This window comes from Aphanomyces astaci (assembly GCF_000520075.1).
Source record: "Aphanomyces astaci strain APO3 unplaced genomic scaffold supercont1.3, whole genome shotgun sequence".
In the NCBI taxonomy this organism is placed as follows: Eukaryota; Oomycota; class Saprolegniomycetes; order Saprolegniales; family Verrucalvaceae; genus Aphanomyces; species Aphanomyces astaci.
The window spans coordinates 482,816-501,681 of record NW_009798266.1 but is presented as its reverse complement, the minus strand read 5'-3'; the positions used below and the strand labels follow the sequence as shown (position 1 = coordinate 501,681).

At 52.8% G+C, this 18,866-nt stretch overlaps 7 protein-coding genes across 17 annotated transcripts; 4 read left to right on the top strand and 3 right to left on the bottom strand.

The window, feature by feature from the left end:
• The first annotated feature begins 718 nt into the window (after positions 1–718).
• On the top strand, positions 719–1,796 carry H257_01758 (hypothetical protein). Its single transcript, XM_009825120.1, has 2 exons — positions 719–1,273; positions 1,327–1,796. Exons 1-2 carry the CDS (start codon positions 742–744, stop codon positions 1,773–1,775), a joined length of 981 nt encoding a protein of 326 aa, XP_009823422.1. The 5' UTR covers positions 719–741; the 3' UTR covers positions 1,776–1,796.
• On the bottom strand, positions 1,789–3,237 carry H257_01757 (hypothetical protein). Its single transcript, XM_009825119.1, has 6 exons — positions 3,041–3,237; positions 2,738–3,000; positions 2,555–2,683; positions 2,449–2,491; positions 1,918–2,398; positions 1,789–1,871 (listed from the first exon to the last, which is right to left on the bottom strand). Exons 1-6 carry the CDS (start codon positions 3,092–3,094, stop codon positions 1,855–1,857), a joined length of 987 nt encoding a protein of 328 aa, XP_009823421.1. The 5' UTR covers positions 3,095–3,237; the 3' UTR covers positions 1,789–1,854.
• A 269-nt stretch (positions 3,238–3,506) lies between these two features.
• Positions 3,507–8,044, top strand: H257_01756 (hypothetical protein). Its single transcript, XM_009825118.1, has 9 exons — positions 3,507–4,448; positions 4,503–4,709; positions 4,777–5,104; positions 5,158–5,696; positions 5,797–6,107; positions 6,181–6,364; positions 6,615–6,870; positions 7,242–7,603; positions 7,653–8,044. Exons 1-9 carry the CDS (start codon positions 3,552–3,554, stop codon positions 7,965–7,967), a joined length of 3,399 nt encoding a protein of 1,132 aa, XP_009823420.1. The 5' UTR covers positions 3,507–3,551; the 3' UTR covers positions 7,968–8,044.
• A 21-nt stretch (positions 8,045–8,065) lies between these two features.
• H257_01755 (hypothetical protein) lies at positions 8,066–9,750 on the top strand. Of its 5 annotated transcripts, XM_009825116.1 has the most exons (10): positions 8,066–8,197; positions 8,264–8,326; positions 8,373–8,496; positions 8,549–8,647; positions 8,715–8,828; positions 8,922–9,041; positions 9,088–9,153; positions 9,203–9,228; positions 9,299–9,364; positions 9,473–9,743. In XM_009825116.1, exons 1-10 carry the CDS (start codon positions 8,079–8,081, stop codon positions 9,516–9,518), a joined length of 843 nt encoding a protein of 280 aa, XP_009823418.1. In that variant the 5' UTR covers positions 8,066–8,078; the 3' UTR covers positions 9,519–9,743. The 5 variants fall into 5 exon arrangements, with proteins under 5 accessions (XP_009823418.1, XP_009823417.1, XP_009823419.1 ...); XM_009825115.1 differs by having other exon boundaries at positions 9,299–9,750; XM_009825117.1 differs by having other exon boundaries at positions 9,088–9,228.
• Positions 9,751–9,794: 44 nt separating this feature from the next.
• H257_01754 (hypothetical protein) lies at positions 9,795–12,355 on the bottom strand. 6 transcript variants are annotated; one of them, XM_009825107.1, is made up of 13 exons: positions 12,162–12,355; positions 11,928–12,101; positions 11,750–11,868; positions 11,637–11,707; positions 11,456–11,585; positions 11,190–11,397; positions 10,847–11,124; positions 10,643–10,791; positions 10,470–10,579; positions 10,360–10,399; positions 10,223–10,272; positions 10,058–10,135; positions 9,795–10,004 (listed from the first exon to the last, which is right to left on the bottom strand). In XM_009825107.1, the coding sequence occupies exons 1-13, from the start codon at positions 12,333–12,335 to the stop codon at positions 9,906–9,908; spliced, it is 1,680 nt and encodes a 559-aa protein (XP_009823409.1). In that variant the 5' UTR covers positions 12,336–12,355; the 3' UTR covers positions 9,795–9,905. The 6 variants fall into 6 exon arrangements, with proteins under 6 accessions (XP_009823409.1, XP_009823410.1, XP_009823413.1 ...); XM_009825108.1 differs by having other exon boundaries at positions 11,750–12,101; XM_009825111.1 differs by having other exon boundaries at positions 11,637–11,868.
• Positions 12,356–12,597: 242 nt separating this feature from the next.
• H257_01753 (hypothetical protein) lies at positions 12,598–13,473 on the bottom strand. Its single transcript, XM_009825106.1, has one exon. It carries the CDS (start codon positions 13,454–13,456, stop codon positions 12,809–12,811), a length of 648 nt encoding a protein of 215 aa, XP_009823408.1. The 5' UTR covers positions 13,457–13,473; the 3' UTR covers positions 12,598–12,808.
• Positions 13,474–14,443: 970 nt separating this feature from the next.
• On the top strand, positions 14,444–17,392 carry H257_01752. 2 transcript variants are annotated; one of them, XM_009825104.1, is made up of 3 exons: positions 14,444–16,503; positions 16,623–16,886; positions 16,945–17,392. In XM_009825104.1, the coding sequence occupies exons 1-3, from the start codon at positions 14,518–14,520 to the stop codon at positions 17,200–17,202; spliced, it is 2,508 nt and encodes an 835-aa protein (XP_009823406.1). In that variant the 5' UTR covers positions 14,444–14,517; the 3' UTR covers positions 17,203–17,392. The 2 variants fall into 2 exon arrangements, with proteins under 2 accessions (XP_009823406.1, XP_009823407.1); XM_009825105.1 differs by having other exon boundaries at positions 16,623–17,392.
• Positions 17,393–18,866: the final 1,474 nt, after the last annotated feature.

The following is an 18,866-nucleotide window of genomic DNA, read 5'->3' as shown; positions in this document are numbered from 1 at the left end:
AATAATTTCCAAATTTTGCTTTCGCCAACCATGCATGCCTCGCTTTTGCCCTTACATAACTTCGTGTGATGAGTTTGCGTCCAGTTCCCGCATCTCCCAGTGGACGAAAAACTAACTCTAAGCAATTCTGAGGTTCATGTTGTGCGTGATCAAGGATACTACAGTAGTAGCTTGTAATGCTCAGAATATCTGAGTACAAGTTGAGTCACGTGAAAGAGTGAAGCCTCGTCTATGAGAAAATGTGTATGACATGATGCACGTTGGCGACTGTAGTACATGAAGAAGCGCGGAACTCACCCAGTCGCACGTTGCCGACTCACGTGATCTCCGACCAGATCCCAGCGGTCAAAACTTCACCAACGACTGAGGTGTTACGGTATGCACCCCCGTTTTCCTCCTAAGATCTACTAGCAGTTACTCGAAATTACCGGTAATGTTACCGGTATTCTCATGGATAAAATACGGCTGTGATATGTAATGATGGAGCCTCCTCCTCCAATTCCCCATCTTTCCGCACGGGTCGCATACGGGTATGGACATTAATGGAGCATGCCCCCTTGACTACAGACTGTAGGCAAAGTAGCACCAACCTCTAGTTTAGTACGAGAGGCTACAAACATAGTGAACCCCTAACGTTACTGTATGCAATTCCAATCAAGCAGCCTATAATACCAATACCGTACTGGTATGTAGCCTAAAAATAGTACCAGCATTACCTGGACTTTATCCCGCTGGCACGCGATGGCAGGTACAGTTGAAACCCTTCGTGCTGACGCGACATTACACGTCGAACTCCACCCCACTGGCACTTCATCTGACGGCCACGACGACCACAATGTTGTTCTGCATGAGCCCCCTCTCGATTTGGCGCACCCTGCCGAGTCGCACTCTGTGCAACCACACCACGCGGGGGCGACAACGACCAAGAAGAAAAATCGTCCTCCCAAAGAACAGTCAAAACAGCTTCGAGACAGTGCGTCCCTCTCTACGCTGGCCAAAGAATTACTACCCCCCCGCAGCCGAAAGAAACACCCGTACCCAGCCTTCCGGTCAACGTGTTTCACAGACAAGATGCTCCAGCCCGTGCATTACGACAGCAAACTCCGGTCGTCCATGGGCACTGAGGCCGAATCCAGGCGGACGTGGAGCACTTCTGGCCCAAGGATGGGCTGTGAGCCACGGCTAGACGACTTGAAGCACAGCGTCATGTATACGCCCAGTTTAGACCGCGTGTACGATACGACCGTGCAAACCATGAGCTACCGCGTGCACAGTACGGCTATACTCCCCCCTCCTCTCATACAACTAACTCATGATTGCATGTAGTGTCGATGTGGGGTTCGTCGATGTGGGACACCTCCGAGCGTTTCCAAGAAGTCCCTCGAACAGCCCCAACAGTCGGACCGGGCTCGTACAATTCAGCCCCTTCAGCATGGGATCAAGAAACCAAGCACCCTCGTCCATTCCCCGTGTTCCCCTACAGCCCTCAACGAGTCGTCACACCCTCCTCGAAATTGCTCTCGTCCCCAAACCAAGTTTTATCCACCCCAATGACATCGCTAGAAGGTTGGAAGCTTTCGTCAGAAAAAACTGTTTCTGCCCGTCCTGCGTTCGACAAAGCTCCTAGAAAGACATGGGTGGACTGGGAATCCACCAAAGCAGACCGCATGCGGAAGCGGACACCGTCCACACCAACCCTAGCGCTGCCAAGTTTTGTATCGGGGATGCGAACGGGGGCCTGTCGATCCCCCCCCAAACATAGCGTCGGGACCTAATTCAACGAAAATTCCGTGTTATGTTAACGTTGGGACGCTACGCAGAGGACACACAGCACACGCCACGGGCAGTCTGTGGCTACATGATTTCGTCAGCTACAACACATCAGTTAGCAACAACGATTATTATTACGACTTGTACCCAACATCAGTTCCACGAAATCAGTCATGTCGATGGCGTCCACGTCAAAGGAGTGGGCAAATACATAATCGGGCATGGCGAAGAACGCCGCATCTGCCAACGGTAGCGCAAGCAACGAGTTGTCGTCGGGCAGATCTTCCAGCCAATTGTCCAACGACGTGTGTGTGGTGGTGCTCCAGTCAAACTGGGAGACAACGATGGGCGACAATGACCCTGAAGGCTCGGCGCAGGGTGGGGCCGGAGGCTTGAAAGGAATGGGAGGAGATTCCTCCTTTGGCTCCTGTTTGATTCGCGTATTCGGCGTCGCACGAGAGCGGGAGGTTGTCAAAATGAGGGGGGCTTTGGGGGCTGCCAGGGGCGGAATGGTGGTGGCTTTTGGTGGAGCAGGTGTCGTCATTGTAGCTTTTGGGGGCGAGGGGAGCTGGACTTTGCGTGCTTGGTATGGATTAACCACGCCTTTGTGAGCCTTTTTCAACTGGGGCTACATCCGCAAAAGGTCAATATGCACTTGACACACGACAGCCTTCGTACCTTCATGGACGAGTGCCAGTGGTTCTTGATCGCGTTGTCCGTTCTAGGTGGGAGGTATCGGTTCAATTGTGAACGCTCAATCGCCACACCAGCTAGAGTGACATACCGACCCCTCAATCGCTCAGCAATCTTGGCCCATCGATTTCCATATGTGGCCTGCATATGCAGAATTATCTCATTTTCTTCGTCGGTCCACGGGGTCTTATTAATCGCAGGATTGAGTTGATTGTGCCACCTTTTAAACAACACAGACGACTCAAGCAGGTGGGTATATGAAATCGAATGGTACCGTTCGCGACATTGCTTTCCATTGCGACCTGGAAGGTACGACGCAATCACCGCCCACTTGCCTGCGCCGTACTTGTGAATGAGTTTCACCATCCTGTCGTCCTCGGCGGCACTCCATGCTTGCTTGTCATTGGTTCCGTGGTTCTGCAGATAATTCCACCGGTGCTGGCAGTCGCTGGGCGTGCGAGGGGGTCGAAACTCCATCGCAATCACCTTCCACTTCTTGCCTCCGTGTTCGAACACCGCGTGACGGAGGATGTCGTCCTATTGCATGTTACTGCTTTAGAAGACCTCGACAACGCACCTCGTCTGGAGTCCACGTCGAGTCCAAGGCGCGCAACTTGTCTGATCGTTTCATGGCAAAGAGCGAAGTGGCAACTCAATCAGCTCCCCATGCTCAATAACGCATCTAAGGGGGGAAGTGGGACGTGTTCACAACTAAACGCCGTGTCTCCCTTTGTGGTCCATATGCCAGTTGTAGTTCTCAACGTCTCGTCCCAGGGAAGTATATTTCGTAATGCATTGCGACCGTTGAACAACGTGACGGGCCCAGTCCATCGTATTACGTGACGCCATGATGACCGAAGTCAATATTTCGACGCCCCAGTATCTTGTGCATTTCTCATTGACTCCTCACCATTGCTTCCTCACATACATATCCATCAATGTCAACACGCCCGAACGACGATGTATCGCAATGGGCAATCGTCATATTGTTGGTGCGTCGTTTCGCATATATATCGAGTTGCCCAAAACCGTTTTGACTGTGGCTAATAATAATACCCGAGTCGCCCCTTCGTAGTCGAGCGTGTGGGATGGCGTCGCCTGCAGTGGGGCTGATCCCACCGGGGGGACATCAGCAGACACAGTCTCAGCCGCCCAGTAAGTCTGCCACGAAGCGAAAGCTCAACAAAGTGATGCCATGCGGAGGAGACGACGTGACCACGACATCGTATTACGAACCCCCGTTATTAGTCGGCGCGTCCACCGCCACAGCCCGAATCAACTCGGGTGGGCGACGGCGAAGCAGCTTCGTAGCGTCCAGGGAAAAACCTAGCGATCGCAAAGTGACCGACCTGCTCTCAAAGACCGTGCCCAACTACTTGGGTGGCACGACCATGCAGACCCGCGCGTACGACGCCGACATGCGACCGATCTCGTGTCGGTTTTCCGACCCGCATCTAGAAGAAGTGTTTCGTAAGCACTACCGTCACTACGTGCTGGGCAAAGTGCGCATGGGCGGGTGGATCTCCATCATGCTGCATGTCGTCATGGGGGTGATCGAGTACATGTGCGGCTACAGCGCGCCCCACGAAGGGTGCCTCGTGCTCGCTCGCGTGTCGATCGTGCTTGTGACCCTCGCGTTTCTTCGCGGAACGAGGCGGCCGAGCTTCCAGCCGCGCTTTGAAGCGTGGATGATGTCGTACTACGCCCTGCTCGGTACCCTTGTCGTGGCCACGAGCGTCTTCTTTGAATCGTCGCTTCGGTGGGCGGGTGCCGGTGGTTCTACCGCGACCACCGAGGACGACATGTACTTCTTTTTCGCCGGCAGGTGGTCTCAAGCGATTTCGCTGATCTACATTTCCATTCTCTTCAACGCTAGCGGCATGACGTTCATTATGTCTACCGCTTGCGCTTGGTTCCACATTTCGTTGATGATCGCCGTGCCATTGACCCTATATCGTGACCACCCCCAACTCCAAGATCCACAGGTATAGACATCGCCTTCCTTTGGAGGTCCTCGTACTGAAACATCCATCTTGTAGCTGGCGTACGGCCCCATCTTGACGTGTTTTTGCATGCTGTCTGCGTACAACAGCGAGCGGCACATACGAAAGGAATTTGTGCTGCGGTGCAATGTCACCGAGGACCGCAAACGACGCGACGACTTGCTTGAGACGATGCTGCCCGCGCATATCAAAGAAAGCCTCAAGGAGAACCGTACCGACCAATTGGCCGAGCAATTCGACGAGGTGCATTGGTCGTTCGTTCGTTAGTCGTTCGTTCGTTGGAAACCAACGACACCGCGTGTTACACTAGGTGTCGATTTTGTTTTGCTACGTGAGCGACTTTGGCCGGTTGTCGAAAACAACATCGGCGATCGAACTCGTGCAGCTCATGAACCGCATCTTCTTTTGCTTTGACAAGGCCACCGACTCGCGTGGCGTGTACAAAGTCGAAGCGATTGCCGAAACGTACATGTGCGCCGCGGGGGTGCCGGTGAAGGACCCGCTCCACCACGAAAAGATTGCCGACATGGCGCTCACGATGATGTACATCCAAGAGCAGGAGAAATGGGTGTGCAACGGCGAACTCATTCGGTTGAAAATCGGCATCCACAGCGGCCCGGTCGTTGCGGGGGTCATCGGTATGTAGTAACTCTCACCGTCCCCAATGGACTTATGTGTGATGTGACCATAGGCTCGAAAGCGTACAGCTATCACTTGTTTGGGGACACAGTCAACACGTCGTCTCGCGTGTGTTCGTCGTCCAAACCAGGCAAGATTCAGATCAGCGAGCGCACGTTTGCGTTGTTGTCGCGGTCGGCGTGCTACGACATAGTTCCGCGGGGGAAGATTCCGCTCAAGGGCAAGGGGGAGCTCATGTTGTACTGGCTGGAGCGCAAGATCCTCCGCCCCGTGCGCCGCGATCCGTTTGGGATGACGTCGCGCTTCGAGTTGGCCGAGGACAAGGCGGTGGCGTCGGCCCCCCGCGCCAACAAGCCAGGGTCGCCCACGACGTCGTCCACCGAGCCCGCTAAGTCGGACGTCGAGTCGCTCGAGATGAACAAACGGACGCTGGCGTTCCAGGTCAAAGTCCCCATGAGCAAGCGACGGCGGTCAGCGCTGGAGCGGCGCATGGAAATCTCGTTCATTGTCGACTACAACATGGCCAACTTGACGCAGTTTCGATGGGCACTCGGGGCCGGTATTGGCGTGCTAACAGTTGCGGCCATTCTGGTACGGAATGCTTGTGATTTTGGGGGCAAGCAATATATGGTTGACATTGCATCGTGCATGCAAGACTCGGGATCGGCGACTCAGCAATGTACGATTGTAGAATGGCGGGGTGCTGGGAGCCACTGCGATGACTGCAGAAGGCGCGTCTCAAAGCAGCGGTGCCATGACACTCAACCTTTCGGGGGTGGTGCTGCTCAGCGGCTTGTTTGCGTACAGCTACCGCCGCATGTTCCTCTCCCGGATGCAGACCGTGTCCGGCGTAGTCGTGGGGCTCGTGTTTGCTGCGCTCAACTTCAACTTGGTGCTGAGCCCCACCAGCAACTTTCTCAACTTGAACTTGATTTACATTACGATTGTGAGTCTGCTCATGCGCTTCCGCTTTGTCACATCGGCCACGATCAACTGCACCATGTACATACATACCCCCACCATCCCCTCTTGTCCTATATATGTGGGATCACTTTGCACTGACAAAATGGCATAGCTTGGTGCTGTACCTGATTTTGCTCGTCTACTGCCACCACGACATCCGCAACGTAATTGGGTTTCTGGTCATCACGATTTTTTGCACCACCATCGGCCAATATTCGTGCTACCGCCGCGAAGTTGGCCTCCGCACGGACTTTTTACTCAAGCACATGCTCAACGTGGAAAAGAAGAAGTGCGAGGTATTGTGGATTCGACATGAATTTTTCCAGACCCAATCACGAATCGACGCTATTGGCTAATCCATTTTTGAGTGGATTGGATTGGCTCTTGCAGAATGGACAAGGATATATTCAACCAATCACAACTCCGGCGCGATTCAATATTGATGAGACAATTTTGCAAGTTTATAGCGAATTCACAATAATAAATACCCCACCCACCCTCCACGAAATGAGACTTGTACTCATGCTGATGATTCCATGCCCGTAGGAGCTGTTGGCCAACATGCTGCCGTCTCCTGAATACGCCGAGGCGCTGCTTCTCAATGGCACGATTGTGGACGAGCTCAACGACGTGACGCTGCTGTACTCGGACATGGTCGGCTTCACCGCACTCAGCTCGACCTTGAAACCGGTCGAGTCGTGCCTCTTCCTCAACAAAGTATACTCGGCGTTCGATCGCCACTTGGACGCGTTTGGTGTGTACAAGATGGACACAGTCGGCGACGCTTTCATTGTTATTGGGGGTAAGTTCGAACTAGTTGACGCCATAGGGGGGGGGGATAATGTCATTCGAAATATTGATATCGTTTTATGTGTTTCACTTGATCCATGGTCGTGGTGTGTACACTAGTTGCCGGGCACTTTGGTTCTGTACATTGGATGGTTTTCATTTGATTTGATGGCGGCTGGCAAGGGTATGTGCGACCACTAGTGGACGCTTTGTAACCACTTCACTTTGCTTCTATGAATTAGCTGTCAGTGTCCGTTCCTGATTGTTGTCGACTCGTGGACATTTGTCTTTTGGGGTTGCTACGATGTTGTTGTATTACTCGTTGGGTTTCAACGACATTGTAGTTCCAAAGTGCCATGTGTGACGACGTTGCCATAACGTTAGGGCTGCCCAACTACAAGAGTGAGAAGAACCATGCGGTGGCCATCACTGCGTTTGCCGTGGAAATGCTTCGAGAAATGGACGAGTTTCGGCGCAGTGAAAACGTGCATTTGCAGATGCGCATTGGGATTCACACGGGCAAGGTCGTGGGCGGCGTCGTGGGCATCAAGAAGCCGCGGTACCTGATCTGGGGCAGCCAGACGGTCGTGGCCAACAGCATGGAGTCCAAGAGCATCCCCGGCCGCATCCAGATCTCGGACGCGACGCACAGGATCCTGCAGCAAGCATCATCTCAGTACCAGTTTGAACCTCGCGGCGAGATCAGCATTGGCGACACGGAAGTGATCTCGACCTACTTTGTGCAGGTACACTGACAGTGCTCCGTGCGCGTGCTCAACCAGTTGAACTATGTAGACGGACAAAGCACCCAAGAAGGAGGCGATCGTCGCCAAGTACTTTCCCACAGCTGTGTACAAGTCGACCGCGTCGGTCAAGAGCAAGCAGTCCAAGGCCGCTATTGAGCTCGAGAACCTGCTCCTCGATGCTCGCCGGCGCAACCCCTTCTTCCAGAACGTCGAACTCATGGGGGAAGGGTCCCGCATCCTGCATAAACTCGCAGCTTCCCGAGGCTCGGTGACGCGACCGACTACGCCATCACGTGCATCGCTCTCGAAGCAACCGACCGCGCCGTCACGAGTGTCGCTGTCGCAGCAGCCGACGACCCAGTGACTGCCACCTCATTAACTTATTTAACTTATTCTGGGATGTCCGGATAAATGTCCGGATATCACCCCAACACTCTGAAACGGTTTTTGTTTGGATTTGGGAATCACCAAAGGTATGACGAGTGATGGCAGTGATGCCGCGGCTGTGTTGTCGTTGAGATCCCACCTCGCCGCTATCGACTTGCTCGAGAAAGATGGACTTGAGGAGGAACCGTCGCTTACAAGAGCCTATGCGTACGTTACCTTGTCATCACCCGATCATAACAAGTACGCAAGCTTACTTTGACAAAGCCGCAGTAGCTCCAAGCCAACCGACTCAGGCAACGACGATAGTTTTCATCGTGATAGTGGAAGCGATGTCAGGTTTAATATGCCATGTCGATCACGCCGCGACTGATCCATTTCCTAGCCGTGTCGACACAAGAGAAAGCCTGCGGGCCACCGAAGTACTGGTCTTTCCTCCATCCAATGAAGCCACGCTGTTTTCGTCCATGATGGAGCAGCACCACACAGCGATGGTGCAAACTACTCTGGTACGATTCTTATCGTGGCGTGTTGTTCAAGTCATTAACAGTGTCGCATCAGGCGCTCTTCGACGACCTGCAAACACGACTACGAAACGACCACGATCGTCAGATCAACAGCCAAGCGGCCGTCGCCGTAGAGCGAGAAGCCCACGCCCAAGTAAAGGAACCAATCATCTTTACAAGATCCAATCACAGCGCCATTGATATTATTGATATGCATGCAGAACTCTTTAGCTGCGTTGCGCACAACGTTAGACGACATGACAAACCGTGTAAAAGTGCAAAAGCTCATGCTGCTTCGGCTGGCCACCCATCACGCCACCAAATCGCACTTGCATGTACGAACCCTGCTGCCCCCACCGTGGTCCGCTGAATGGATGGATGGCCAGATGCTCACGATCTGCCATGCTAACGTTATGAGTTGGGAACAGGATCGGCACTTTGGGAGTCCACAAAGCCTCCTTCGAATCTTACACGCGTGGCACTTGTACAGCCGCCAGCGCATGTTCAAAGAGCTTCGCCTCCGACAAGCCCAGACCCTTCACAGACAGGTACGACCACCAGCGAGCGAAAACCATGGCTGTGATGTGGACGTAGCGAATGCCGAGGAGGCCGTTCGAAGCATGGAGACGGTACACGCAGTCATTGCAACGAGCTCGGCAGGTAGAGCACAGTCGAGTCCATCACGAGATGGCCATTGACACCCTCCAAGACCAGCATGTTGCAGACCTGCAAGCGGTACAGACCCATCGAGTGACGGTGACGATTTCATCACGGACATACGTGTTTGATGGATTCACTGGCGTAGCTTCGGGATGAGTTGGCGAGAGCCCACACAGAGATCGAAGTGTATCAGCTGGAGCAAGTGCGGTTGGTACGTCGGCTCGCTAGTTGCTTTGACAAGCCGAGTGGAGCAACACGGAGACGAACACGGCGGATGGATATATGGTTGGGGTAGCTGATGTGTGCATGCGGTATGTAGGAAGAAGACGTGCGCCGAGTGTTTCTGCGTGGGGTGTCGGCCATGAACTTGGAAGCGCTCAGTTTGTTTCGACATAACCCGGTGCACCAACCCACCCCGCGCCATGAGACAGGCGACGACGAGGGGACACTGTACAAGAGCAATCCGTAGCCATCCATGGTTTAGTACGACACTGTGAAATATTCAAGGGTAGACTCGATTGGGCTAAGTGGGGTAGAAGGTAGAAGGGCTCTAACCCATGAAACCAACTTGCTATGGAATGGGAACGAACTATCAGGTTGAGGTTCAAGTGGATGCATGACGTGGCACGCTGCCAAATATATTGGACATCATGACGCATTTGGTTCAAATTAAAATGCAAAAGGGGGACGTTTGATGCACAACAACATGATGATTTTGAGTGATGTTGTACCCTGCCAACTTGTAAATGTGGCTACTTTGAACCAAACTCTTCTTCCCACTTTTGAAAGCGCACCAGCTGGTCCTGCCCCACCGACTTGGACACGTTCTCGAGAGCCATCACGATGTCGTTCTACGCAAAAACAAGTTGAACAAACCGTATCTATCGCATGACCGCACTCGCACCATGGTCACGACCAGCCCGTTCTTCTCCATCGCTCGAATCTCGTCGTCACCAAACCCTTGCGTCTTCTTCAACGCCAACTGCAGCAGTACATAAACATATTTAGCTTTCGTTTTACAGTATAGTAGCAGGACAATGGATAGAAGGTGTGACGATGGTGAACCTACCTCCTTCATAAACTCTGGAGTGTACAAGCGCTTGACAGGAAACATCTTGGCTACACCCAATCAATGTTCACCAAATGATGGTTGCCCATAACAAGACAACTACACCACTCCCTCTCTCTCCCCCTCTCCCTCTGTACCTGTCTCGCACACGCCGCAAATGTCGTCGCCACTGTATCCCTACCCCACCCCCAATCCCGTCACACATGATGATATGCGACAATGGGAATTGGAACGGAAAGAAACTTACCTCGGTTTGGGTGGCCAGACGGTCGTAGTCGACGTCTGGCGCCACGTCCACCCGTTTGAGGTTCAAATTGAACAGCGCCCGGCGCCCGTTGACGTCTGGGAGCGGGATGTCTAGTCCACAATCCGTCTTCATTATGCCCCCTTCGCTAGATGCAAAGGCACTCATGTACGTACACACGCGCTTGGTGAGGCGGCGGCGCATGGCTTCGTCAATCTGCCACGGCAGGTTGGTGGCCGCCAGCACCATCACGCGATTGTTTTCCACGTCCGACTTCTCGCCCGACCCGACGCCGTTGATTTGAACGAGCAGCTCCGTCTTGACCCTTCCACCGTCCTTGTAATTGGTTCCTTGGCACATGCCAAAAGCAACTTGCGTACCGTCGAGACGACTCGTGCTCTTCGGCGCCGCCGCGGGCGCCGGCAATCGCGTCGATTTCGTCCATAAAGATGATCGCAGGCGAGTAGTACCGCGCCATTTCAAACAAAATGCGCACCATTTTCTCCGACTCGCCGCGGTACTTGGACGCTAGCGTCGACGCCGACACGTTGAAGAACGTGCTGTTGCACACGTTTGCGACCGCCTTGGCCAGCAGCGTCTTGCCCGTGCCAGGGGGACCAAACATCAGCACGCCATTGCACGGCTTCAACCGGCCATCCTAAATGCCACAAACAGGGACGTTTGTTCGGGTTTTTGGTGTTGGAGATGAACGGGGGGACGTGCTTTGAAGAGATGGGGGGCGATCTGGGGGAGCATCACCGCTTCCTGGAGCAGTTCCTTGGTGTGCTCGAGCCCTGCGATGTCGTCGAACGTGATCTTGGGCCCCGTGTCTACGATGTCGCGCTCGATGCCTTCGATGAGCTCGACGTCGCACCAGCCTTGCTCGCGCGCCACCTCCGAGTACTTGGGCTTTTCGCCGTCCGCGGCTTTTCTACAGCGCACACTTGCCGTCAAATCGTGTGTTGGTGGGTCCATGCACTTATACGGACTTGAGCTTGTCTTTGGAGGGGGTGCCTTGCTGGCCGCCGGTGGGGGCGCTGCTCTTGCGAGGCGTCGGGCCAGGTCGACCATTTGCCGCCGCTGCTGGGGCTGATTGCTTGCGGTGGTCCAAGTAGTTTGCTACCAGGCATTTGGCATTGTTTCGGTTTGGCCAACAATTTACGTGCATACCTTTTTCGGGTGGAGGGGCGCGGTTCGCCAATCGGGCAGGCGGCGTTGCTTTGACGCGATGATTGTTATTGCTAATGCCAGTTAGAACCATTTGATGGATACATGGGGTGTACTATTTCTGCTTGTCAGCCCAGTTGGGGGCGGCAGCAGCTGCGGGGCCTCCTCGTCGACCTCGGCCGGCGTCGGGGGACGGGGGGGCCCACACGTCGGGGTCGGCAGCCCCCCCTTGGTCCTGCCATATGGTCGTCAAGAAGTCAAGACCAGCCAAGTCATAGTGCGTGGCGTAAGTACATCTCCCCGTTTGTTGTCCACGCCCTGCCATCGGTTGCCAGACTTGGGGCGGTCGGCTGGCGTACTGGAGCGTGGCCTTTGGCTTTTTTGAACTGGCGCGTTCTGTTTCAGGGTGTGCAGGGCGTCCACGTAGTCCATCATGGCCCCCAGTTCGCTTTCCAAATCGCTTTGGACCTGCACTCGTGAGGGTTTAGACAATGTGGCTTCGATACGATACGTCTTCAGGTACTGTACTTGCAACCAATCTTGCCGTTCCTTTCCCTGTGACACTCGCTTGATCGCAGGTTTAAGCTGGGTGAGGACGTCCCGGTACATGTTAATCCCTTCGTCGTAGCTCGAGCCGATGCAAAGGTCCCGCGCTGCCGACAGTCGGTCGCCCATGCCTCGGATCTCGTGGTGGTGGAGCATAGACCAAGTCGGGGTGTTGTGCAATCTTTGCAAGTGAAACCGTTTGACCGTTCAGACGTTACATTCGAAGCCTACTCTTGATGAATGTGACCATTGTCATATGTGTCCCTGGAGGGAAGTCGAAGGACGTCAGTCAGATCTTTACAGCTATGGCGTCTGGGTTGTGACCAAATCTATCATGCAACTTTTGCAAAGTACACTACAGTTTGCAGTCATAAGCGGTGCCAATGGCGTGCTATCGGCATTCAAAATGGACTTTGTAGCGATATCATGTACTGGAATATGAAGGACGTGACCAAAAACTGTGGTGATGTCTCTTGGGTCTCAATCAATGCTATGATCACGCATAACGGCACATTGGTCCACTTTAACTGCGAAAACGTGTAGAAAGATTCAAGGTTTGTCGAATACGCCCTGGGGTTTGCCATAAGTGGTTGCACCGGAACCGTAGCCGCCTAAGGTAGCCATGCAGTTCACCGCAGACCATTGCCGCGATGAAGCGGTATAGTCGAGGACGCGGTGCATCCCGACGCAAGCGTCCGATGAAAGTCCATGGCGCTGTCAAAATACTGCAGCTTTGCACGACTGGTGATATGCAGCAATTCTTCGTCGATCGCAGACACAATGACGAGCAGTTCCTCATACGTTGGCGCGTGGTTGCGCAGGGCGGTCACTATTCGGCACCGGTTGCTCTCACGCTCTTGGTCTGTGCATTCATCTCGCCACGTCGTGTTACTGATGCGCATGTCGGCTGCGACCCGTTGGCGGAAGTCTTCACTTGAATGAAACGCGGGAGGGGGCTGTGTTGAGGATGGCGGCAATGTATCATGGAAAGGAACATGCGACGCCAGCAAACCTTCCCGCCGCCTCGAGTTGTACACAGACGTCGGAGACGTTGGATCAACTGGTGGTTGATGACCATGGTATACTGGTCTGTGAGCTGCGTGGTTCGCAGTGGATCCCTTGGGAACATGTGTCGTGGAGGAGTAGTAGCGCGGACGAAACATGGGCGTGGTGTGGTTTGGGGTGGTGTCTGCAGATCGGTTGCCCCCACCGCTAACATCTCCTCGTCCTTCGGCCTTGGCGTGGGGTCCTTCCTTGAGCAAGCCATGCTGCATCATGATATCTTATCCATGAAACGAGTGCTTGTTTCGAACGCCTGTCATGACGATCCAAACGCCGGACAAATGGACGGGTATTTGGGTATTTGTGATAACACACAATACAGTAAGTAGTATATCTGTAACATAAAAAACCAATTTAAGATAACCCAATTTAGGATAACTTTGTATTGCCCAATCACACCTCGTTATTTGTTCGAGTCAAAACCTCTATCATATAATGCTGGCCATTCCGTCACGTGAATGAAATGCAAAAACGGCGTAGAAGCCATTGGTAATAGTCATTCAAGATTGGGTTTGAAGTTCCCTAGTCGACACGGGCCACATTGGGTTGGATCTGAGGTTTTGTCGAGTGTTAAACTCGATGGACATCCATCCACAACAGAAATTTAACTCTATAAAACAGTACCCTTGAATAAATTATATGCAACCTGTTGTAACCGCATACCCTAAACACAGAATTTCAATGCTCAGACACATACATACTTTAAGATAAAAAAAGTTATCCTAAATTGGTTATCAAAATGTGAGTACAAATGCTTAGAAAGTAACAAATTTATCTGTGAAGTTCATCGCCTAAACTGATAGTTCGATTATGAAGTCAAAGAGGCGCGTCTTATCTATTGGAATCACTATTCAAAATTCAAATATCGCAACGGACTCAAAAGTTATGTCCATTCTACTCCGACGCCTCCAAAAAAGTTATCTTAAATTGGTTTTTTACGTTATATAGAAAATTCGAGATATCGGTGCCACCATCAAATTCACTTCTGAGCTTCACGACGCTCGATCGCTCGGTGCGTGCGCTACTACTGTATTCCACTTGCGAGTCCAACAGGTCATTTGGCTCTGCCTGGAAGTGGCGATTGAAATACAGGAAAGTGCCCCGAACGTCGTAGAATACTTCATGATTCTATTTTTCAACCAAACACGTTGTGAACGTTTGAAATAAACCAATCAGCAGCTTCGGACTACAATAGCGATTTATTATACTGTTGCCCCCAACTAGGTCGTCGGTCTGCAACTGAACCAGTGGCGGCGACAGGCGGCGCGCTGTGGACATGACTACGTACTATGAACCTTATGTAGATGACGCCGAGTTCGCAGAGTTCATGGCGGAGCTGCGTCTGTGGCGAAAGGAGGTTCGATGGTGTGTACAGCGACTTCAGGACGAAGGCACAAAGTACACGATCGAGTTGACTGGTCCGGCGTTGGGCGCAGCGTTCGTGCGCGAGGCCAATGGGCTGTACGTCGTGGCCGACACGAATAAGTCAGTGGTACACGGTCGAGGTCGGTTTCAGATGGAGAAGGGCGACTACCTCGTGAGCATGAACAAGACGAACTTGACCATGGAGGACTTGATGGTGTCGGACGTGACGACGCGGATTCAAAAGCTTCCGCGACCAGCCCAGCTTCAGTTTGTGCGGTTGCGAAAGAAGCCCAACAGTGAAGCGCAGCAGCGCCTCCGTCGCATCCAGCAGCTTGTGAACGCGCTGGACACGCGCCGCCATGGCTTGCGCAACCGCGCGTCCGAGTACAAACTCAGCGTGCTCGAAGAGGACGTGATCAAGACGATCTTAGAGCGTCAGAAAGAAATCCTAGAGTTTGTCACGAAGCGGGTGGCGGGGCTTCGGAAAGGCGTCGACCTGTCTCGTGAAATCCGGCTCATGGACAAGACCAAGGTGTGGATGGCGCTGCAGCTGCAGAAACCGCTGCCGATCGCCCATTCGTCGCTTGTCCGCCCGCCGACCTCCGCGACTGCACCGGCCGTCGTCCCGCCCTCCCCGAGGTCCTCCCACAACTCGTCGATGTCGTCGGCACTATCGCGCAACCTGTCGTGGGTGCTGGACTTTCCCACCGTGGACCTCAAGTGGCTAGGTCAGGAGAAGGAGAAGAACTTGAACGCGATTCTCAACTGGTACGAAGCCGCGCTGCAGCAGGACGTGACGACCCCCGTCGCCAAAGTGTTTGCTGAGCAGATCACAAAAGCGCTGGTGCGGCACTGGGTCGACCTACGCTTCAGCAACGCCGGCGAAGCACCGCAAAAGTTTCGCCGCAGTTTCCTCGACCATGCGCGGCAGCTCCGGTCGAATCTAGCGTCGAATGCCGAGTTGCGTGCAGACATTACCACAGAAGTGATCACCCCCGAGGCACTCATGACCATGTCCAAGGACGACTTGGCGTCTCCGCAGTTGTTTCAGGAGCGGCAGCAGCAGCAGCAGTCGGCGATGCGCCAAGTGATCTTGCAACCATTGGAGGGCAGCCTCCTGATCAAGACCCGCGACGGGTTTCGGGAGGTGGTCGTACCCGGCGCCGCCGTGCCGTCTGACGCGGCGATGGTCGCTGCCTCTTCAGAGACGAATCCAGACGCTGACTTGTTGTCGTTCAAAGACCCGATCCCACCCCCCTTTGACACGAGGTCCACCTCGATCATCTCTGCCAAGAAGGCCCCAACGTTGACCGCGACTTCAACGGCAGCAACGCAAACCACCAACCGACCCCCCCCCCCTCCAAAGCCACCAGCGTTTTCCGCCGTGCCTGGGCGTCCTCGACCACCCCCCACTGCTGCATCGACGCCATCAACTACCCCTCGACCAGACATGTTGTCGAGAAAAAGCCAGACCACACCTCCTGTGAACGTTGCGTCGTTGAAACGGCAGCGGTCGCAAGACACACACTCGTTCGAGCATGCCTCGTCCAAGAAAGGAACCATGAAACGAGCGCGCAGCACCGACGACGTCGGCCCCCACTCGACTTATCCGTCCCTCAAGCCAACGACTGCCGCCGCCACATCGTCGTCGTCATCCCATCCAAGACTGGCGGTGCCCACGCCTTGGAAAGTGAACGCCCCCGTCGTGCCCCCGGCGGCCGCACTTGCCATGGACATGTCGACGTCACCCAACTTGACGCAAGCGATGGAAATCCAACAGACGCGCGAGTTTATCCGACGGATTTTCACCCATCGCAAGAGCTTGACGGAGAATGTGGCGGCATTTGTGCGGGGGGGCAACATTCTCGGCCAGCAATCTGTCGCCCCCGACATTATCGTACGTTTTCTAGATACGTCCCAGTACAATGTATACATTTGGGTGTGTGTGATAAGTCTAGTCTTATTGGTGGATGGTGTCAGTTCTAATGTGTTGTATTTGATGTGTATGTATGTAAGGCCAAGACGGAACACATTTCGATCCCGGGCATGGGGGGCGTGGTCCGAATTCACATTGGGGTGTACACTGTCCAATCAGAAGCGGAAAAAGGCGCGCCGTACGGCAAAGTCAAAGAGAATGGCGTGAGGGCGTTCGAAGCATCCGTCGAGAGTTTGCACCGGTCGTTCTCGCGCATCGTGGGCCGGTTTGCCAGTCGGCGGCGCGACATGGGGCTGTCGCTGACGGAGGCGGCGGTCGACTTGGTGCTGACGTTTCCCGATTTGGCAAGTGTCTAATAATATCCATATATATATATATGATGCTGATATGGTTGGTATATAGGTCGCGCACGACACGCAACCGCGCCCCAAGGAGTTTATTTGTACGTGGAAGGTGAACGGAGTGTTGGTCGCGAGGCAAGCGCACGCCGACGAACACGTTGCCCAAACGTGTGGCTGGCACAGCTTTGGCACGTTTTTGGAGTCGATGGTGACTCTAGTTCGTACAAACGACGACTCCACGACTCCTCCAGAGTTGCCGACGATCGGCCCGAGGGTGATCAAGCCAGCCATCCGGACAGGTACCCACCTGTCCGGATGATGCATGCCACTGGAATTTGTGTACAGTACATATTTCTCACCCGAATCCTGTGTTGATGAAGCAGAGGTCCTATCCACCAAGGACTCGAGATAATACTGCGCGACTGTAAATACACAAAGCCTGGCGAGGGCTTGCCCCTACGTTTCAAGTGTTCCTTTTTTGTATGTACATTTGGGAATATGATATTGTTGGGTTTCTTCTAAACTGGAGCGACATTGGAACACAACCAAATGGACACAAGAATCGGCAGTAAGATTTAGCCAATCCGATTGCAGGAAACCATCATCAACGTGAAATTAGTGTGTGACTTCAATTAGTATGATGTCAATCACCACCGGACAACTCTTTTACATACAAAATTCAGTACAAAGAATATCGATCAACAAATTTGGCGATTCAGCACAAAAGGACAATAACGTTAGTAACTTTTGTGGCCAGCAAACACTTTTCTACGACGACGAAATACTGTAACTATTAATAGTTATTATACGTTGTAGTACTACATCAGAACACCCTGTTCTGTCATGAACACCACCACTGCCCTGAAGCCTCAGGTACTACTGTAGCAGCATTGGCTGCAGCTAGTAGGAGGTTTTTGTGCCTTTTAGAGGCTTTTCCTCACATACTGTAGTAGAAAGCCAGCCATATCCACGGTACATAATTAGGATGCCGTGCCTTGATTGGCTAGCCATTAGCTAGTCCGTCGAGCCTTTAGAGCCAGTTGTTCTCACTGGTGACTACTCCATGTAAGCAACATGTGTGTAGTATACGGGTGCGTCTGGCAAGGGGAAATATTGCAATATTCAGGCCCAAAACGCCATTTTGGGGACCTAATTCAACAAATCTGATCAAAATTGAACCATGTCTTGCGGGAAGAGGTTTAACCCAAATCCAATACTCCGCAGTAAATACTTCCACGTGGGATTTACTCGTTGAAGGGGTCCAAAACGCCATACTCCGTATTAAAAAATGGACCTTTTACCTCCATTTTGAAAATGGCATTTTGGTTAATCCCATTTTGTGAGAAAATGGAATATTATTTTTGAAATGTTGCCAGACGCACCCTAAGGGCTGGTCTGGATGCCACCCCATAAAATTACGCCATAAACCGTTTTGGCAAGTCTTCAAATTTTTCCCAAAGTCTCATATCCCATGAAGAAAGGAAAAAAGAAATATTTATAAAGTTGTCTGGATGCCAGTTGAATTATGGAAAAATTATTCGATTTCGGACTGAAGTGCAAGACTTCAAATCGGTCCATTTTTTTAATGCCATAAAACTCCCGATTCTCAAGAAAATTGTGGCATACTAAATTTTTGAGCTTTGGTGGCATCCAGATGCACAAAATCTCGAAAAATATTAATACACCATTTTTCAATTGACTTGGACATTTTCTCGATGGATTCGGACAGGTCACTATTGGATTTAGTGACGTGCCCATTCGAATGAATGAGTGCCCAATGGATTTGGTACCCATGTTCGGTGTGCCCATTGGATTTGGCACGGCCCCCTCGTGTGCCCATTCGATATGCCCATGCGCCTTATAGAATTGGTTTGTACCCAACCAAACAACCTTTAGATCATTCGAAAGTGTCGTGCACTCTTTACAGTTGGCAATTGCTTTTTCTAGAACATCGGAGGGGGGGTTCTACAATTCTCGCGCGCT

Coding starts and splice junctions, on each gene's coding strand:
- H257_01758 (XM_009825120.1), top strand. CDS start 742: ATGGCAGGTACAGTTGAAACCCTTCGTGCTGACGCGACATTACACGTC. Junction 1,274..1,326: donor CATGAGCTACCGCGTGCACA/GTACGGCTATAC, acceptor GATTGCATGTAG/TGTCGATGTGGGGTTCGTCG.
- H257_01757 (XM_009825119.1), bottom strand. CDS start 3,094: ATGAAACGATCAGACAAGTTGCGCGCCTTGGACTCGACGTGGACTCCA. Junction 3,001..3,040: donor CGACGTGGACTCCAGACGAG/GTGCGTTGTCGA, acceptor AACATGCAATAG/GACGACATCCTCCGTCACGC. Junction 2,684..2,737: donor GGAAAGCAATGTCGCGAACG/GTACCATTCGAT, acceptor GTTGTTTAAAAG/GTGGCACAATCAACTCAATC.
- H257_01756 (XM_009825118.1), top strand. CDS start 3,552: ATGGCGTCGCCTGCAGTGGGGCTGATCCCACCGGGGGGACATCAGCAG. Junction 5,105..5,157: donor GGTCGTTGCGGGGGTCATCG/GTATGTAGTAAC, acceptor ATGTGACCATAG/GCTCGAAAGCGTACAGCTAT. Junction 6,365..6,614: donor TGGAAAAGAAGAAGTGCGAG/GTATTGTGGATT, acceptor CCATGCCCGTAG/GAGCTGTTGGCCAACATGCT.
- H257_01755 (XM_009825113.1), top strand. CDS start 8,079: ATGACGAGTGATGGCAGTGATGCCGCGGCTGTGTTGTCGTTGAGATCC. Junction 8,198..8,260: donor TCGCTTACAAGAGCCTATGC/GTACGTTACCTT, acceptor ACAAAGCCGCAG/TAGCTCCAAGCCAACCGACT. Junction 8,327..8,372: donor GATAGTGGAAGCGATGTCAG/GTTTAATATGCC, acceptor TCCATTTCCTAG/CCGTGTCGACACAAGAGAAA.
- H257_01754 (XM_009825107.1), bottom strand. CDS start 12,335: ATGCTCCACCACCACGAGATCCGAGGCATGGGCGACCGACTGTCGGCA. Junction 12,102..12,161: donor AACGGCAAGATTGGTTGCAA/GTACAGTACCTG, acceptor TCACGAGTGCAG/GTCCAAAGCGATTTGGAAAG. Junction 11,398..11,455: donor CCCTCCAAAGACAAGCTCAA/GTCCGTATAAGT, acceptor TGTGCGCTGTAG/AAAAGCCGCGGACGGCGAAA.
- H257_01753 (XM_009825106.1), bottom strand. CDS start 13,456: ATGATGCAGCATGGCTTGCTCAAGGAAGGACCCCACGCCAAGGCCGAA.
- H257_01752 (XM_009825104.1), top strand. CDS start 14,518: ATGACTACGTACTATGAACCTTATGTAGATGACGCCGAGTTCGCAGAG. Junction 16,504..16,622: donor CTGTCGCCCCCGACATTATC/GTACGTTTTCTA, acceptor TATGTATGTAAG/GCCAAGACGGAACACATTTC. Junction 16,887..16,944: donor TGCTGACGTTTCCCGATTTG/GCAAGTGTCTAA, acceptor GTTGGTATATAG/GTCGCGCACGACACGCAACC.